This window comes from Cryptomeria japonica, chromosome 1 (assembly GCF_030272615.1).
Source record: "Cryptomeria japonica chromosome 1, Sugi_1.0, whole genome shotgun sequence".
NCBI lineage: Eukaryota > Viridiplantae > Streptophyta > Pinopsida > Cupressales > Cupressaceae > Cryptomeria > Cryptomeria japonica.
In genome coordinates, this window is record NC_081405.1 from 256935581 (window position 1) to 256954938 (window position 19358).

Sequence of the window (19358 nt, forward strand, 5' to 3'; positions counted from 1 at the left end):
GATGTACCAATAAGAATGATTAATGCAGCTTAACATTTTCTAATATCTTGTTAGAATTGGAAGAAATGAAGATTCAACGCATACTATATATACATATATATGAAAAATCCCTTCTAGATAAAAGAACCCCTTAAAAAACATCATTCTATTATAAAACAATAGTAGAATTGACTAGGTAGAACAATTCACAATGTATCTCCAAATTCCATTTTTCTCTTAATGAATGAGAACCTCCTTTTCTATTAAAATAAAAAAGTAAAAATATACTAAAGAAATATTAATCACACTTATTTAAAACTAGACAATTTTTTATGAAATTTCGTAGAATAATTATTTATTAAAATACTCAGCAACTCTTGCAACTCATACTCACCAACTTTAAGAGTATTCATTCACAATTTTTTTTAACTAATGATATTGCATGATAATTCATTCATCATCTTGCTTATTGTCACTTTTCCGACATTATGTAATATCCCAATACCATTATTGTTATTATTTGTATCCCTTTCGCTCTAGAGATTTGTGAGTTCCCTATATTTATTGTCTTGACATATTACTTGTTGGAATCTTTATACTCCATCCTCCGTTTTTTTCCATACACAAACAAGGGTTATACAAATCTTCAACATAAAATCCAACGGTGCATAACTTCATGAGGAAAGAAAGGAATTAGTAGGCCATTCGAGTTGAGCATAGTTTCAAAAGTTCTCGACTCGGGACGGTCATAGCCTCTTGATAATACTGGAACAAGAATATCACTGCTATCAATTGCCCAGCTAATGTCTCTACTTTGGTCATCCTCCCAGCCCCTGCATATACGGAGTGACTCGGTGCAAAGACTTTGGTCATCCTTTCTGCCCCTGCATATTCGAACAGATTTCTGAAGATGGCCCATCAATGTTTCTCCTTCCTGCTCTGCGCCTACATTAAAACCAACGTAGACATGAAACTTCTTCTGCACCAAGCTTCCCAATCCGGCGCTTCTGCAAAAATTTAAGATCCTGATACTCATTACTTTACCATGAGACAAAATTTCAAACTATTCAATAGGAAGATATCTTCTTTCAAAGTTCTTATATAGAGTCTCTACATCAAATTACTTGCACCTACAAATGACCTTTTACCTGTTTGACTCCCTCAGCTGGGCTAACTTGACAACGATATGATGAAAGCTTCCCAGGCCTGAGCACCCATGAAGGTTTAAGAATGTAAGGTTTGATAACATACCCCCCCGTGTAAGGAAGTTTTTGCAAATCTGAGCATTCAAACAAATTCAACCACTTGAGTTGTGCCAGGTCGCCAATTGTGTTGGGAAGTCTTTGTAAACCTGAACAACCTCGTAAGTTCAACCACTTGAGTTGTGCCAGGTCGCCAATTGTGTTCGGAAGACTCCTTAAACCTGTACATCTCACCAAGTTCAACGATTGTAGTTGAGCCAGATTACCTAAAGTGCTGGGAAGGCTTTTTAGATCTGCACAGTCGCCCAAACACAACACTTCTAGCCGCACCAAGTTGCCCACAGTATCAGGAAGGCGTTTTAAACTTTTACAGCCGCACAATTTGAGCTCCTTGAGTTGTAACAAGTTACCGACTGTGCTTGGAAGTGTTGTGAGATCCTTACAATGCTGTATATACAAGCGTTGAAGGTTCACCAAGCTGTCTAGCGTGTTTGGGATTTTCGTGGGAAATGCACACTGCTCTAGACTTAAGATCCTTACTTGGGACCAACTGCTGTCAAACTGGAGTTGGGTTCTTGACATCATCCATGTATGCCTATCACTTACAACCTCACAATCCCTAATTTTTATCCATATCAAATTCGGAGCTAGCTTTACAACGTTGACCGCTACCTTTGTATTTTGCAAAAATAGGTAGCGCAAAGAAGGCATGTTATGCAAGCTAACAGGGTCTCTTTTATTCTCTACTCTGTAAACAAGCATCTTCACTTCCTTTGCTCTGTCCTTGTTAAAAGATTTCTGTCCAACCATAGATGGCCAGAGTCTGCTATTATTATCAGCCTGCTCTTGAATTCCTCTTCCCATTTCCTGCAGAAGGTCATGCATATGGAGGAAATCATGATCTCTGATGTCTATAAGCATTTTCAGCGAGAGATTCTTGATAGCCGTTTGAACTTTATTTGGGTATAAAACTTCCCACATAATATAAGCGTCTCTTTTACTCTCACCAACAAAGTAGCAAGCTGTATCCAGAAAAATTTCCTTCTCGACATGGGTAAGTCCATCATAACTCGTTTGAAGAATTCTAGATATGCTTGGATTTTCTCCAATGTTATGGACAGCTTCTTCCCAACATCGGATGTCGTTTGACTTTCTCTTATCAAACAAATGTGATCCAATGACCTCTAATGCAAGAGGATGCCCTCGGCAGGCACTCACAATTTTTATAGAAAGCTCTTGGTAAGGTGTCTCTGGGAGTGCGCCAGAGAAAGCATGCCAACTGAATAATTCGAGACCTTCATCTATCCCTAGTCCACTCATTTCAAGAACTGAATCAAGCTTGGCAAGGTTTAGTATGTGTTGGTCTCGGGAAGTAATGATGACTCTGCTACCATGCCCAAACCAATCCCCATACACCGCATGCAGCTGCTCTCCATCATTCACATCGTCCAAAATCAAAAGAGCCCGAACTCCACGCAATCGATCTCTCATCAGAGATCTTCCTTCATCAACACTTGGTACTTCTCCATGGAAAATATAGGAATAAGAATATCACTTGTTTGAATGGCTGTTTGCAAGCTGGAATCGATGCCTTTGCCCTTCTCAAGTTCTTCGCTGTCCAAGAAAACCCTAAGCCCTGCTGCAGAGAGAGCTGCGTAAAGATGGTCCACAAAAGTATTTCTGAGATCGAAGGAGATAATGGAGGTAGAAGGCTCACACTCCATCACTTGTTCTGTAAAACTTCGAAAAGCTCAAGTACGCCTTCTCTAAAGCTCAGGGGGTTACCTAAATAAACTTGAACGCGGTCAAACACCGTGTGGAATTGGTGTGGAATTTTCTTATGAAATTGTTATATATTTTCCTAGAAACTCCCTTTTGGTGGGAATTTAATCATAGTTCTCCACTCCTTCACGTTTGCTGACATATTTCCATCGAAAGATATATATATTTAAATATATATTCTATTTGCATTGACTAGCATAAAAACATTTAAATGAATGGGGAAGGTTCCAGTACATTTTGTAAAAATATTTTATAATTGTATAATATATTTTTGTGGAGGTTGTATGCATAGGTAAATTTAAAAGTATTTAATATATGTTTTATTTTAGGAAGTCATAATCTTGCTGAGTTCATTTGACATATACAATTAATATTTTTAAATTTTTGAAAATGTATTCAATACTATCTCTCACACACATACATGAAAAATCCACCAAATATAATTAATAAATTTTGAACCTATAGATTATGAACTCAAATGTAATTTAATTTATTGATAGATTGCTTACTTTTGCATATGCCTTAGCTTAGTGTACTTATATCATCTATAGAGGTACTATTTAAGAATTGTTAGGCAGTAATTTATTTTCATAAATTCTAAAAGACCCCATTCAACTACTTTAAAACATAGAAAAATACATAAAAATATATATGTTAGTATATACTTTATGTAATTTAAATTTAAATATATTTCAATTTAGTACTATTTTAACCCTTACATATATTCTTAACTTGTATTATATATTAATTTTTTAAAATTTATATTTAAATTTTTTTATTTTTTTTTTTATAAAAGTGGATGAAACCACTAAAATTTTATTAAATATTGTTTTTTTTACAGGTGTCTGGTTCAAAGAGCACTAAAGGGAAAGAACCAGTAAGAAAACCCTTAACTATTGCTCAAGAAGACATAAGCCTATATACCCATTACAAAAGCCCATAGGCACCCCAAAAAAAAAAACCCAGATACATAGCCATCCACATTAGATATAAAGGAAGCTGTAATATCCAGCATAGAAGAGAACATCTCAAAATAGAGCCAGTTTTATCCAACATAACCAGTGCCTTCAACCCTTAGCCATCCTATCTACACAACACATGAGTCCAGGGCTCTAAATAGAATAAAACTCAGAACCAGAAAAGATCCTAGAATAAGTGACCCTGCCAACACAAAAATGGTGAGCAAACATATGACAATCCAGATAAGAAGCGGAGAGGGATGATGAAGACCCTGAGGAAGCAGGATAAGACCGATCCATAAGATAATCCAAAGCAACAGCCAAAGAAATAACAATAGAATAAGAAACCATCTGCAACACCATGCTAACTACAATTTCCAGTTTCTCAAAAATAGCCACCAACCACCAATTTTGACAAGAACTCTCCACAACAAATAGAGCATTTTGTGTTAAAAAATCAAATGCAAGGAAAGAATGGATACCATGACTGCAAGCCACCGTGAATATAAAAGAGGAAGAGATAACCAAAACATGATTAGTCCTCCAATGCAAGAAAAGGCAGTGCGCGAGAAACTGCTCAACAAATGATGAAACATACTCTTGCAACAAAACACAACCTCCTGGCACAACACCCCCAATCATGAAACATGCAACTCCCCAAAGATAAGAACAAATACAATGCCAGATGATTAGAGAATGAAGGGGCCAATGCAGCTAATCATGACACAAACCCCGCCAGATAGCCACCAACAGATCACAAAGGATAATTATTACCAAATGATGCAGAAGATCGAACAGAAATATCTATGCCAAATATATATGATTTCTAACATACAATGAATACTTTATGACTAGATTATTACCCGACACCATTCCGCACAAGAAACAAAGTCATGTCATCAAAAGAGTTTGAGACACCCACCAACAAGATATCCACAAGTGAAAAACAAACAGCCAATCACAACATGCCTTTGACATACAAAGGCCCCCCAAACACCAATCAATGAAAAAAGCTCGAAGAACACAAAGAAATGAAAAAGGTACCAGCCAACCCAAAGTTGTCCTGTCACCCTTCGTACTCAGTGAGGAGATACTGTCGGATATAGCTACAACAAAGATGTTGCCATAAGGCAGGACAACATCCTCCCTATAGCCATATAGGGAAGAAAAACCACACCCAGCAAGGAGAAGGGAGAAGACAACACCAGAAAGAAAAAGATAGCACCCCGGAAGGAGAAGCCACAACAACCTCCAGGCTCCATGAGGAAATTCTAACTGGAAATATCAACAACAAAGATATTGTCAAGAAGAGCAACACCCTCACTACAAATACTTATGGAAGAAAACCACATCCAACATGGAAAATAAGGGAGGCTTTTAAATAGAAATCCTGCTAAGAAAGAAGCTTAATGCAAGAGGCTTGTATGTCCGAAGGAAGAACCTATAAGAAATCAGCACCCTCAGCAATAGCCTTATTAGCCAAAAAATCCACAATGACATTGATCTCCCTGAAACAATGAGAGATGGAGAAAGTGGAAAAACACTTCAATTGCACAAGAATGTGATCTAATAAATACTGTAAATGCCAAGAGAGACATTTTTTGGCATCAACCACCTGAAAAACTAACATTGAGTCACCTTCAATAACAATGTCTTTAATATTCAAAGAGATAGCAAGATCAAGCCCAAAGGATAAAGCCTGGAACTCAGCTACATTATTAGTGCCCTGACCAATATATTTTCCCACAACTTTGATGATCTTAGAAGAATGATAAAAAATGACCATTCCAATACCAGACCTTCTTGGATTTCCCCTAGAAGCCCCATCAAATTGTAGCTTGAAAGTAGACTGGGGGGGGGCTCCATTTGGCCATCTTACGTTTAACAAGAGAAGATAGACCAGCTAATATAGCCCCATGAGAAGGCATCAGACGAAGAGAACCCCATTTCCAAGTGACCCAATTATCCCAATGAGAAAAAGACCTGAGGTGATCTAAATTTTTATGGATGTAAGAAAGCACCACCTCACAGATGGAGGATTGAATTTTGCCAATCACATCAACCAGAGTAGCAGATTTATGTTTAAAGATCCTAGAATTCCTTTCAAGCCAGAGATTCTAGATCACCAGTGACGGAGCCACAACCCAAAGATATGAATAACGTATTTCATAAATTTATATTATTTTCTTGAATACGAAACTAAAGGAAATAGAAAAAGAATCTATTTAAATTATTTATACAATTATTCAATATAAAAAAGCTATATAATTTTCAAATAACATTTTTCATTTCTTTTTTGAAAAGGAACTTCTTTAATATTTATAAACTAAAATGGTGAACTCCACCATAATTTTATTACAAACTAATAATCCTTTATAAATTAAAATGACACTTAACTAGAATTTATTGACAATAAATTAATTATCAAATGTGCATCCCCAACATCTATCTATAAATCTACAAAATATAATTGACAAAATAGTTAACATATATATAGATTATGAACTCAAATGTAATTTAAATGTTTTACAAATTGTTGGCATTTACATGTGTCTTGGCTCATTGTAACTATATGATTTATAGAGGTGGTAGATAAGAAATTTTAGGCAAGAATTTATTTTCCATGAGTTCTTGTAGAACCCATTCAAATACCTTAAAACATAGAAAAATACCTAATAATTGTTAGAGCATATTTAACTATTAGTTGTTTTTTTCAACTAGTTTTTATTTTTTGATTAAGTTCACTCAAGAGTGCTTGCTTCTAATTTAGCTTTTGTATATCTATCTTTATTTAGAGTTGATCTTTATTTAACTTCTCATGCTTGCAATTTAGTTCTCCTAAATTTAGCTTTGTGCATTCTTTACAAGCATCTCATTGTACATTTGTAATTCATTTTGTATTCTTTGGTTTTGAGTAATATAGCATTTATTTGTGTAGCTATCAATTGTGAAATTTTGTTTGTCATTTGATCTTGTAGATGTTTGTGTTGTAAAATTCAACATGGTATCAAAGTGTGGATGCAACAAGCCCCTTTTCAAATTTGGAGGGTTTTTCATTGCTCAAAAGCATTCCAGGGTCACAATTTTTTTTTTAGTGGATCTAGAAGTGGAATATATTTTTATCACTTTTGGAGCAAAATAAGCATCACCATCACATTCACGACATCAAAAACCTTAAGATTGATTGTTTCATTGTGTCGAAATTTGAGCAGTTGAGTTTTAGGGTCAATCTGACTAAGGGCATAAAAATTGAGGCAACTTCTAGAGGCAGCTAAAAATATATAGGCATTATGGAGCGAAAAGGAGCTCATCATTGCATTTAGAGGGCCCAAAAACCCTAAGATTTCCTATCAAATCATTGAAATCAAAGATTGGCAAAAAAATTGGTGATTTTTTCAGGCATTTTTTTCCATGCAAGTACAACTTTATATATTTGTACCACTATACCATCATTTACATCAATGTTTTGTCAATTTAATTTTGGGCAATATATTTTATATGCAATCATCAACCATAACAACCACAACCATATCAACTACAACACCAAGGACCAATGTCCACAAAGCATAAAAATTAAATATCCAATTCTGCAACACCATATCAATAGATACAAAGGAACACACAACATTCTTCAAAACACACATCAATACATATTGTCGCATGTAAAAGAATTCATCTTAAAGCATCAATTAGAATTCAAAGGGAAATCACGAATCCCTATCTAATCAAATAATTCAAACAAACAGACAATGAAATAACACAATCAAATCAAAATAGGAATTATAAAGTAATTCAATCAAAACTCCCTATTTCGTGATTGCGTATAACTTCCATTGTTCTTCTCGTCTGTGTGGTATGGTGGCTCTCAGATATTGCGCTGGCAACTTGCTATTGACACAAAGATTCAAAGTTCATGATTGTTGAAAATGGAGATTGAATGCTCAATTTATAGATTACTGGAGAAGATTGATTGAAAGGTGGAACATTTTGATCAAGAGGTGGAACTCAGGTGAGCTCACATGAAAATTGATAGTTGAACTGCTGATTTGGAGGTGAAACTGAATAGATTGAATAGATTAATTGAGTTAACTGATTAAGAAAAAGCTAACTGAAGGAAGAAAAAGAATGATTGGAGGAAATTAAGAAGATGACAAAGCTAACTAGAAGATGAAAATAGAGATTGGAGAAATAAAAGATTTAATTAATTAATTGACTGAATTAATTAATTTAGCATGTGCTTGCACTTTAACTTAGATTTTCAATTTAATCTTTGCATGAAATTTAATTCAAATAATTAAATTTATTTTAAATTCAATTTATTATTTGAATATATTTAGAACTTGACATTGATTTTCAATTTGATTTTTGAAAGTGTGCACATGTATTTGAATTTAGAAGAATTTAGAAGAATTTGAAATTGAATGAAATTAGAATTTGGGGATTTGGAATTGGAATTAGAAAGATTTAATTACTTAATTAAATAATTTAAAGAAACTATTTAATTATTTTAGAAATGAAATTTAATTAAATAATAAAGATTATTTAAATTAAAGGATTAAATCACAATTAATTAAATAATTAATATTTAGAAAAGGGTAAATATTTAACTAATATTTAGAAAAGGGTTGAATGATTAATTGATTAGAGATAGAAATTGAAAATAGAATTTATTTAAATAATGAAGATTATTTAAATTGGGGAATTAATCAGAATTAATTAAATAATAAATATTTAATTAACATTAAAAAATGGTTTAAATGATTAAATGATGAAAGAATAAGAAATAGAATAATTAGTAAGATTATGAGGAAATATGAAATTAGAAGAATAAGATTAATTAACTTAATTAAAGAATTATTTAATCAATTAGAGGAATAATTAGTACATGATCAATGAGACATTTTTAGGTGTCTACACCAACTTTCTTTCTCAAACTTTCAAGGACCAAAGAGTCCTAGAAACATAACCTTCTCACTCAATACAATATCTTCGTTCTTTTGGCATGCATCTAATCATCACCTTAATGTCTCAAGTTATCTAAACTAAATCATGCTATCATTACCATTAGCCACATTTTGAACATCATCAACTGTATCAACATAGCATACTAATTGTAGACTCAAACATCAAGAAGGTGGACATCCACAAATCATCTACAACCAATATCCCTCTTTTTTTAACAACAATCTCTTCATATTAGTCATACAAAACACAACAATAATCAAGAACATCATATATTGTCAACATCAGGTTGACATCAATGACAACAAATATTGCCAACAATCATAACCATAACCATAACCAAATTAAACCCCAAGATTTTAACTCTTACTAAACTCTAATTCAAATTGAAATCTAACCTTTAATATAACTTTAACTAAACCCTAACAAACAAAATAACCAAACATTAATAAAATAATAAAAAATGTGAAAATAAAGTTAATGGCAACTTGAAAAAAAAAAAGAACACTACTTTATAGATTTCAATTCTTCATTTGACTACACAAAAGATGAAAATAGAAAAATGTTGGCAGCTAATTCACATCACCTTAGAAAACAACCAAATTAATTCCACCAATATGTTTAACATTATCTCTCTAATTACGCTACTAACTCAAACAATAAAAATTTTGAATTACAATAATAATGGCCAACAATTAAAGCATAACTGAAATCATGCCTACCAATTTTATTCTTAAAAACAATAGACTATCATTCATGCAACCGTTAATTTTATAAAGAAATTTATTTTAGTTTTATAATCAAATTAAGAATAAATAAATAAATATTTCTTATATAAAATAGGCTAGAAAGAGAAAATATAGAAGTTAAAGGAGTTGATAATGTTGGATGGTTTATTTAGTTTTTGCTTCGCAAGATTGTAAATATTTTGATTTTAAATATTAAGAAAAAAAATTATATTATTTAGTTTGGTAATTTTATTTTTTTAGGAAGAAAAAAGAGTTGATTTTAATCATAAATCTATTTAATTTAGATTAGGGGACATTTTCTAGAATGAGCTGCAATTTTATGAATATACAAGAATTTATCAATCAATTATATTAAAATTTTAAAAGTAGAATCTTTAACAATTTTATTTGAGTGATAAATAGAAAAAACAATATATTACTTGATAAAAATTCATAATAGAAGAACCATGATCAACAAAGAAATAGGAGAGAGTAAAAAATAAGAATTTTGGTTTGTTGCTTGAAAATTTAGCTAGTTTGTACAATATTCAATTCTTAGATCCAATAATTACTTTAACTCATAAACATCATTGAAAAAAATCATTTCATACCACTTACATAACCTCGTCCCACAAAAATTGCTGCCAAAAACATTTATTGCAATCATATTCATATATGTGCACATGCATGTGCTTGTGCATGTGTATGTGGTTGTGGTTGTGTATGTGGATGTGTATGTGTATGTGTATGTGTATGTGCATGTTTATGTGCATGTGCATGTGCATGTGCATGTGTATGTGTATGTGTATGTGTATGTGTATGTATGTGTATGTATGCATGCATGTATGTATGTATGTATATGTTACCTTTGCCAACTTCACAAATGAAAATCTTCCCAACAAATGATACTTCAATTCTTAGATCCAATAATTACTTTAACTCATAAACATCATTGAAAAAAATCATTTCATACCACTTACATAACCTCGTCCCACAAAAATTGCTGCCAAAAACATTTATTGCAATCATATTCATATATGTGCATGTGCATGTGCATGTGGTTGTGTATGTGTATGTGTATGTGTATGTGTTTGTGCATGTGCATGTGCATGTGCATGTGTATGTGTATGTGTATGTGTATGTATGTATGTATATGTTACCTTTGCCAACTTCACAAATGAAAATCTTCCCAACAAATGATACTTCATTGACTACTTGTAAATTGATATAAGCTTCTAAATTCAGCTGTGTAGGAATTTTTTTGCATCAACGTTTCAAATCATACTCCCTGATTCATCATCAGGATGAGAGTTGCAGTAGAAAAACTCATCATTGTGATTCACTATTTTTTCTCCTCCAGCTCTCATCTTGATGATGAATCATGGAGTGTGATTCAAAACATTGATGCAAAACAAATTCCTACATAGCTGAATCCAAAAGTGATAACTCAATGATGAACCACTAGTACCAAACTAGTACTGAGAGGGGGGGTGAATCAGTACAAACACAAATACAGTCCAAAACCGGTTTGACAGCAAATACTCCAAATGACTGACAAACAGGGATACTGGTAAAACAGAGTGCAACCGGTAACATCCAGTACAACTAAATCAGTCATGAACCGATCACTCAATAAGCTTCCCTCTTATCTCAATACTACAATATCATTATATTCTCATGCATAAACAGGTAAACTTGATCATCAAATCTTCACAACAGTGAGTTCAATATGTTTTATAGACAGGCATAAAACATAGAACCTTCATATGCTTAACAGGTAAAACAAAGCATCACAAGAAAAAAGCATTTCACATGACACACATATTTTTCACGTGGAAACCCAACTGGGAAAAACCACGGTGGGGATGAATACCCACAAGTTGCTTTTTGAACTCTTTAGAAGTCCTCTTTGTTAGGAGCCTTGTCCGGTTAAAGACATTACAATAGGTTTTGCTAGGAACCGATCCTGTTAGGGATCACCCGATTAAGGGATACCCAGTTAAGGGTTAAAATCGATAAGGTCACCTTGTTAGAGGATTTCAAGAACTCAATAGCTGAAAGGATCTCCTAAGCTCTATAGCTTCTCAGAACTCATTAACCTCGAGTTACTCGGTTAAGGGATTTGAATCAAGCCTGTTAAGACCACCCTGTTAAGGGATTTTGCAACAAGCCAATTAAGGCTACCCTGTTAGGGGATTTTACAATTGTTGAAGTGGTTAGAGATCAACAAGAATTACAATGATCTATTAACAGCACTTAATGCTAATGCAGATTCGTTTTGGCTCCTCTTCACCTTCTGCACATTCACTTTGCAGGTATCTCTTCTCTCCTTTGGTCTGGAAAGAATTACGTATCACTTCCCTAGGATACACACACACAACTTTTGCCAACAACCTTAGAAAGAAACACAACATCGACCTTATAAGAAACATACAGGTCGGTAGCAAAAACCCTAAACCCTAAACCTGTTAGGTTAAGCAATTCAAGCGGTTCGATCCTGACCGTTGAATCATACTGCATTAAATGCAACAATCTTGAATCGATCTCAAGACATTCTCCATCATCCATTATCCACCAATTTCATGGCGGCTGATAACCCATCATGCGTTATCATCGTTTGACAGACTTCGCACATTCCCGAGGTAGATAGGAATAGTCTTCTTCATGCAAGATCCTTCATGCGCACAGAGCTTACGTGGCAACACAATCTAATTTCCATTATACTGCTAACTCATCACACGAAGATCACCGATTGAGTCACTTGAGGTGCTCCAACTGGAAACCTTGAAGTGGAAGCTACCTACCAACCGGTAGTCATACAATGCTTCCATGTATCGGTTCCCATAACTACATGCCGGTTCATCTTGAACAAATATGCCGCTTCACTTTGGCATATAAACCGGTTCATACATATGTCAGTTCCTCTCTCTTTTCACCTATCACATATGTCGGTTCTCTTCATAACACATATTGACATCAATGACAACATATAATGTCATTATGTCTTCATGCCGGTTCACATAATGCCAACAATCTCCCCCTTTGGCATTGTTGGCAATATACAAAGATATCTCTCCACTTCACTCCTTCTCCCCTATTTGTTGCAGATATATTTTCTTCTTCACCCTTCTCCCCCTTTGACAACAATGCCAAAGTGGAGGTACAAACATCTCTGTTCCATCATGTTGCTCCCCCTAAGGAGTAGCATCCTTCAACACATCAATCAACCAAAAATTTGTTTGTCCAATAACTGACTGATGTGGAACACTTACTTTTAGTTCACCTCCTAAAGGGGCAATACCCCTAATTCACCTCTCAAATGCACAAATGTTGTCTTTGGGAGAGGCTTGGTGAATATGTCTACTAACTGCTCCTTACTAAACACATGCTCCAGTGCAATCTCTTTATTCTGAACCTTTTCCCTCAAGAAATGATACTTAAGCTCAAAATGCTTGGTTCTAGAATGTAAAACCGGATTCTTTGATATATTGATAGCACTTGTGTTATCACATAATATGCTTACCAGTTCAGCTACAGGGATCTTGAAGCCTTCCAGTACATGCTTCATCCAGATTGTCTAAGTGTAGTTCATGAAAGCTGCAACATACTCTGCTTCTACTATAGACTAAGAGATACAACTCTACTTTTTACTCATCCATGAGACCAGTCTACCACCGAGAAAGAATGCACCATCGGTTGTGCTTTTCTGATCATCCACATTACCTGCCCAATCAGCATCTGTGAACACTTTCAGATTGAAATTATTGATGTATGGGTACCACAATCCATAGTCAATTGTTCCCTTCAGATACCTAAGAATCCACTTGACTGCAATCAAGTGAGATTCTCTTGGACTCTTTTGTAACCTTGCATTAATGCCAACTGCATGTGCAATATCCGATCTGCTATGTACTACATAATGCAACTTACCAATCATTGATCGGTATTCCTTCTCATCAACCAGTGCAGAATCATCCTCTTTTGTCAATTTGCAACTGGTCACCATCGGTGTACCAACCGGTTTTCTATCTTCCATGCCAAAGGTCTTCAGTACCTCTTTGACATATTTGGACTGAGTGATAAAGATTCCATCTTCCATCTACTGGATCTGTAGTCCAATGAAGAACTTAATCTCCCCAATGAGTGACATCTCAAACTCTTTCTTCATCTCATCAGCAAACTCATGACTCATCTTGTCATCTCCTCCAAAGATGATGTCATCAACAAAAACTTCACAGATCAGGATCTGATCTCCTTCAGACTTCAAGTAGATATTGCTATCTTCACTTGTTCTCTCAAATCCAATCTTCACAAGATGGGAATGTAGGCGCTCATACCATGCCCCAGGTGCTTGCTTTAGACCATATAATACTTTATGTAGCCTACATACTATGTCACTGTCATCAGATAGGGCAAACCCATCTGGTTGCTCAATATACACCTCCTCTTCAAGTACACCATTTAGGAATGCAGATTTTACATCCATTCGATTTACTTTGAACCTCTTAAAAGCTGCATATGCAAGAAGCATACGAACTCCTTCCAATCTGGCTACAGGAGCAAAGGTTTCCCCATAGTCTTCTCCTTCTTCTTGAGCATATCCTTTGCATACCAATCTGGCTTTATTCCTAGTCACTATGCCATCCCCATTCAACTTATTTCTAAACACCCATTTGGTGCCAATGACATTTTTATGCTCAAGTCTGGGTACCAAGGACCATGTACCATTTTTCTCTATCTGATCAAGTTCCTCTTCCATTGCCTTGATCCAATCTTCATCTTTATGAGCCTCTTTGAATGATTTAGGCTCAAATTCAAAGATCATACATGAGTTTTCTCTGATCATTCTTCTTGTAAGGATTCCTACATCCTTATCACCTATGATCTGCTTAGGATCATGATTCAACTTGACAAACCGAGGAATGGTCTTAACTGGTTCTTCTTGCTTTTCTTCTTCATCCTCATCTTCATCAGTATCAACATTCACCGGTTCAGGGACACTGTTACTGGTACTTGGTTGGCTAACAACCGGTTCCTAGAAGGTTGCAACTGGTTCATTTACAGCTTGCTCACTGTCGGTTTCCTCAGTCTTCTCAGAGGATTCATCATCTCTTACATTGATGCTTTCCATAATTCTTAGAGTCCTATTGTTGTAGCACTTGAAAGCTTTAATCTTGGTGGAATATCCTAGAAATATTCCCTCATCACATTTAGCTTCAAATTTGCCCTGATGTTCACTCCTCTTGATGTAACATTTGCTACCAAATACCTTAAAGTAGCTAACCATAGGTGTCTTACCGATCCAATACTCATAAGGAGTTTTGTCCTTACCCTTTTTTATGAGTACCCGGTTCATAGTGTAGATTGCAGTGCTCACCACTTCTCTCCAAAAGGTGTGAGCTACCTTTCCTTGAATCAACATGGTTCTAGCTGCTTCAACCACAGTTCGGTTATTCCTCTCTGCTAGGCCATTCTGTTGTGGAGTCTGGGGGGTAGACAGCTATCTCCTGATGCCAAATTCTTCACAATACTTGTTGAATTCACTGGAAGTGAATTCCCCTCCTTGATCAGTTCTGAGACATTTGATCCTTTTACCGTTTTCCTTCTCCACTAATGCTCTAAAAGCTTTGAATCTCCCAAAAGCTTCAGACTTTTCTTTCAAGAATGTGACCCACATCATTCTTGAGTAGTCATCAGTGAGGATCATGAAGTGCCTATCACCCTGCACACTTCTAGTTTTCATAGGACCACACAAATCAGTATGTACAAGATCAAGCAAGTTGTCAGGAGTGAAAGATTTACCTTTAAAAGTTGAGGAAGACATTTTCCCCAGTTGACATTCTCTACACAAGGTATTATCCGGTTTCTCAGCACCGGCAACCCTCTAATTGCCTTGATCTTACTAGCCTTCACAATGTTATCAAAGTTCACATGGCAGAGTCTCCTATGCCATATCCAGCTGTCATCAAGCTTGGCCATAAGACATGTACTTATATTTGCATTCAGATGAAATAGGTTACCTTTAGTTTGCATGCCGGTGGCCATTAATTTACCATCTTTTCCTTTGATTCTACAAACTCCATTCTTGAATTGCAGAGTGAGGCCACTGTCATTTAGCTGGGCAACACTTAGAAGGTTGTGTCTAAGACCATCAACCCAGTACACATTGTCAGCACTACTCTTTCCATTCAAAGAGATGGACCCTCTACCTTTGACCATGCATGGTGCATCATTGCCAAAGTGAACCACACCACCATCATACTCCTCTAAGGATACAAACTTGCTCTGGTCACCAGTCATATGGTGAAAAAAGCCACTGTCAATGATCCACTCATTGGAATCATCAAACCGGGAGACAAGAGCCTTCTTGTCTGCCACATCTTCCTTTATAGCAACAAACACAATGTCTTCATTCTCTTCATCTTCTGATTCCTCATCTGTGACACCTTCATCAACTGCCACAAAACAATTTCTCCGGTTTCTTCCTTTGAATTTCTTGAACCTTTCTGATTTATCCTTGTTGTCACTATTAGGACAGATCATAGCAATATGTCCTATCTGGTTATAGGAGAAACATTTCAAAGGGAGCTTACCTTTGTATTTACCAGTTCCTTTTGGAAATCTCCTGGCAAGAAGAGCTTCAAATTCCATCAAAAACTCTTCATCATTCATTTCTCTGTTCTGACTAGGTTCCCCACTAGTGCTAGCCTCTTTTCCTTTTCTAGATGGTATAGCAGAGGCTCTAAAAGCTGATTCTATCTTTTGAACACTACCATCAAAACTATTCAGCTCATAGGCTGTCAACTTGGCTATGATGGAGTCCAGGGACACCTTAGACTTGTCTATTGATCTCAGCTCCTGAATAGCAGCGACCCTTATTGCATAGACCGGCAACAGGGATGTCAGGACTTTACTTACCATAGTGGAATCTTCTATTTTGCCACCTGCACTCTTTATTTCTCCAACAACTATTTTGATTCTTATTCCATACTGCTAAATGGTCTCTCCTTCAACCATCCGCATGTCTTCAAACTTCCCTCTCAGGCTTTCTTCCTTAGCCTATTTTACATGCTCATCACCACCATAGATATTTTCAAGAGCATCCCATACCTCCTTGGGATTTACCTTATCCTGAACATCGATAAATTCAATGTCAGATAAACTACTGATGAGGGCTTCCATGACTTGCCCATTTTCTTGTATCTCTCTCTTTTGGTCATCGGTGAGAGTACCGGTAAGAACAACATATACATTTTCAACATAACTCCAGTGTTGAACACCCATGCTTTTGATGAATATCTTCATCCTGTCTTTCCATATACCGAAGTTTTCCCTGTTAAACTTTGGACCTTCCCTCTTCATCATTTGACTAGGATCTTTTCCTCAAGCAGTTAAGCTTACAACATAGAGGACCTGGAGGGCTCTGATACCAATTGATAACTCAATGATGAACCACTAGTACCAAAGTGGTACTGAGAGGGGGGGTGAATCAGTACAATCACAGATACAGTCCAAAATCGATTTGACAGCAAATACTCAAAATGACTGACAAACAGGGATACTGGTAAAACAGAGTGCAACCGGTAACATCCAGTACAGCTCAGTCAGTCATGAACCGGTCACTCAATAAGCTTCCCTCTTAGCTCAATACTACAGTATCATTATATTCTCATGCATAAACAGGTAAACTTGATCATCAGATCTTCACAATAGTGAGTTCAATATGTTTTATAGATAGGCATAAAACATAGAACCTTCATATGCTTAACAGGTAAAACAAAGCATCACAAGACAAAAGCATTTCACATGACACACATATTTTTCACGTGGAAACCCAACTGGGAAAAACCATGGTGGGGATGAATACCCACAAGCTGCTTTTTGAACTCTTTAGAAGTCCGCTCTGTTAGGAGCCCTGTCTGGTTAAAGACATTACAATAGGTTTTGCTAGGAACCGATCCTGTTAGGGATCACCCGGTTAAGGGATACCCGGTTAAAGGTTAAACTTGGTAGGGTCACCTTGTTAGAGGATTTCAAGAACTCAATAGCTGAAAGGATCTCCTTAAGCTCTATAGCTTCTCAGAACTCATTAACCTCGAGTTACCTGGTTAAGGGATTTGAATCAAGCCTATTAAGACCACCCTGTTAGGGGATTTTGCAACAAGCCAGTTAAGGCTACCCTTTTAGGGGATTTTACAACTGTTGAAGTGGTTAGAGATCAATAGGAATTACAATGATCTGTTAACAGCACTCAATGCTAATGCAGATTCATTTTGGCTCCTCTTCACCTTCTGCACATTCACTTTGCAGGTATATCTTCTCTCCTTTGGTCTAGAAAGAATTACGTATCACTTCCCTAGGATAAACACACACAACTTTTGCCAACAACCTTAGAAAGAAACACAACATCGACCTTATAGGAAACATACAGGTCAGTAGCAAAAACCCCAAACCCTAAACCTGTTAAGTTAAGCAATTCAAGCGGTTCGATCCTGACCGTTGAATCATACTGCATTAAATGCAACAATCTTGAATCGATCTCAAGACATTCTCCATCATCCATTATCCACCGATTTCATGGCAGCTAATAACCCATCATGCATTATCACCGTTTGACAGACTTCGCACATTCCCGAGGTAGATAGGAATAGTCTTCTTCATGCAAGATCCTTCATGCGCACAGAGCTTACGTGGCGACACAATCTGATTTCCATTATACTTCTAACTCATCACACAAAGATCACCAATTGAGTCACTTGAGGTGCTCCAACCGGAAACCCCGAAGTGGAAGCTACCTACCAACCAGTAGTCATACAATGCTTCCATGTGTCGGTTCCCATAACTACATGTTGATTCATCTTGAACAAATATGCTGCTTCACTTTGGCATATAAACCGGTTCATACATATGTCGGTTCCTCTCTCTTTTCACCTATCACATATGCTAGTTCTCTTCATAACACATATTGACATCAATGACAACATATAATGTCATTATGTCTTCATGCCGGTTCACATAATGCCAACAAAAAGCTTATATCAATTTACCATGGACTGTGGAAATCTCATCTCTCTACTTGTAAATTATTACCCTAAATAAAAAAGAAAAATAAGTTGATGTTTACAAATATAAATACTTGGAAACAAGTTAGATGAGGTCATACTACACCAAAAAAGGAAACTTATCCATTTGACAAGAGCATTCAATGGTGTTACAAGTTGCAAGGCCTAATCTTAGTTCAAAATGTAATGAAAATAGAATGCATGTTTTAAAATTTGTATTTAATAGGGTATTTATAGCATTTTTATGCTTGAATATTTATCTACTCTTCATATTTAGGCTTGAACAAAAGCTATTTCTAGATGCGGTACCATATAAACAAGCCCAACACAATTATCATTTTCATCTAGTGAATAAAAATTGCATATCTAGTTTAAATGTTTAATATCTTTCTTTTCCTTTCCTTTGTAGCACTAATGGTTTCCCAACATTCCTAGTTTGAGAAGGGGTTAATGGATATAGGCGAAAGAAGGTTGGTGTTGTAGGAGCAGGACTAACTAGGATTCTTGCAACTAAATTCTTACTCGGTATGTGTAGAGAAGTGTGAATGTCAAATAATCAAAATGTTAGTGACACACCAATGAAACTTTATATAAAAGGATTTGATTGACAAAAAAAATTAAGTAAACCATCCTTCCAAGATGTTCCTTTGTCCTCTATCTCCAAGAATTCCTCTAGTCATGGTT

General features: G+C 35.7%; 1 protein-coding gene across 1 annotated transcript in view; it reads right to left on the minus strand.

Moving 5' to 3' along the window:
• Positions 1 to 722: 722 nt before the first annotated feature.
• Positions 723 to 19358, minus strand: part of LOC131857291 (disease resistance protein RPV1-like) — a 62279-nt gene continuing 43643 nt past the window's right edge. Inside the window, exons 3-4 of the mRNA XM_059209568.1 lie at positions 1128 to 2714; positions 723 to 986 (exon numbers count right to left, since the gene is read on the minus strand). Coding sequence (XP_059065551.1) covers positions 930 to 986; positions 1128 to 2714 — 1644 coding nt within the window. The 3' untranslated portion in view covers positions 723 to 929. The remainder of the gene's footprint in view (positions 987 to 1127; positions 2715 to 19358) is intronic.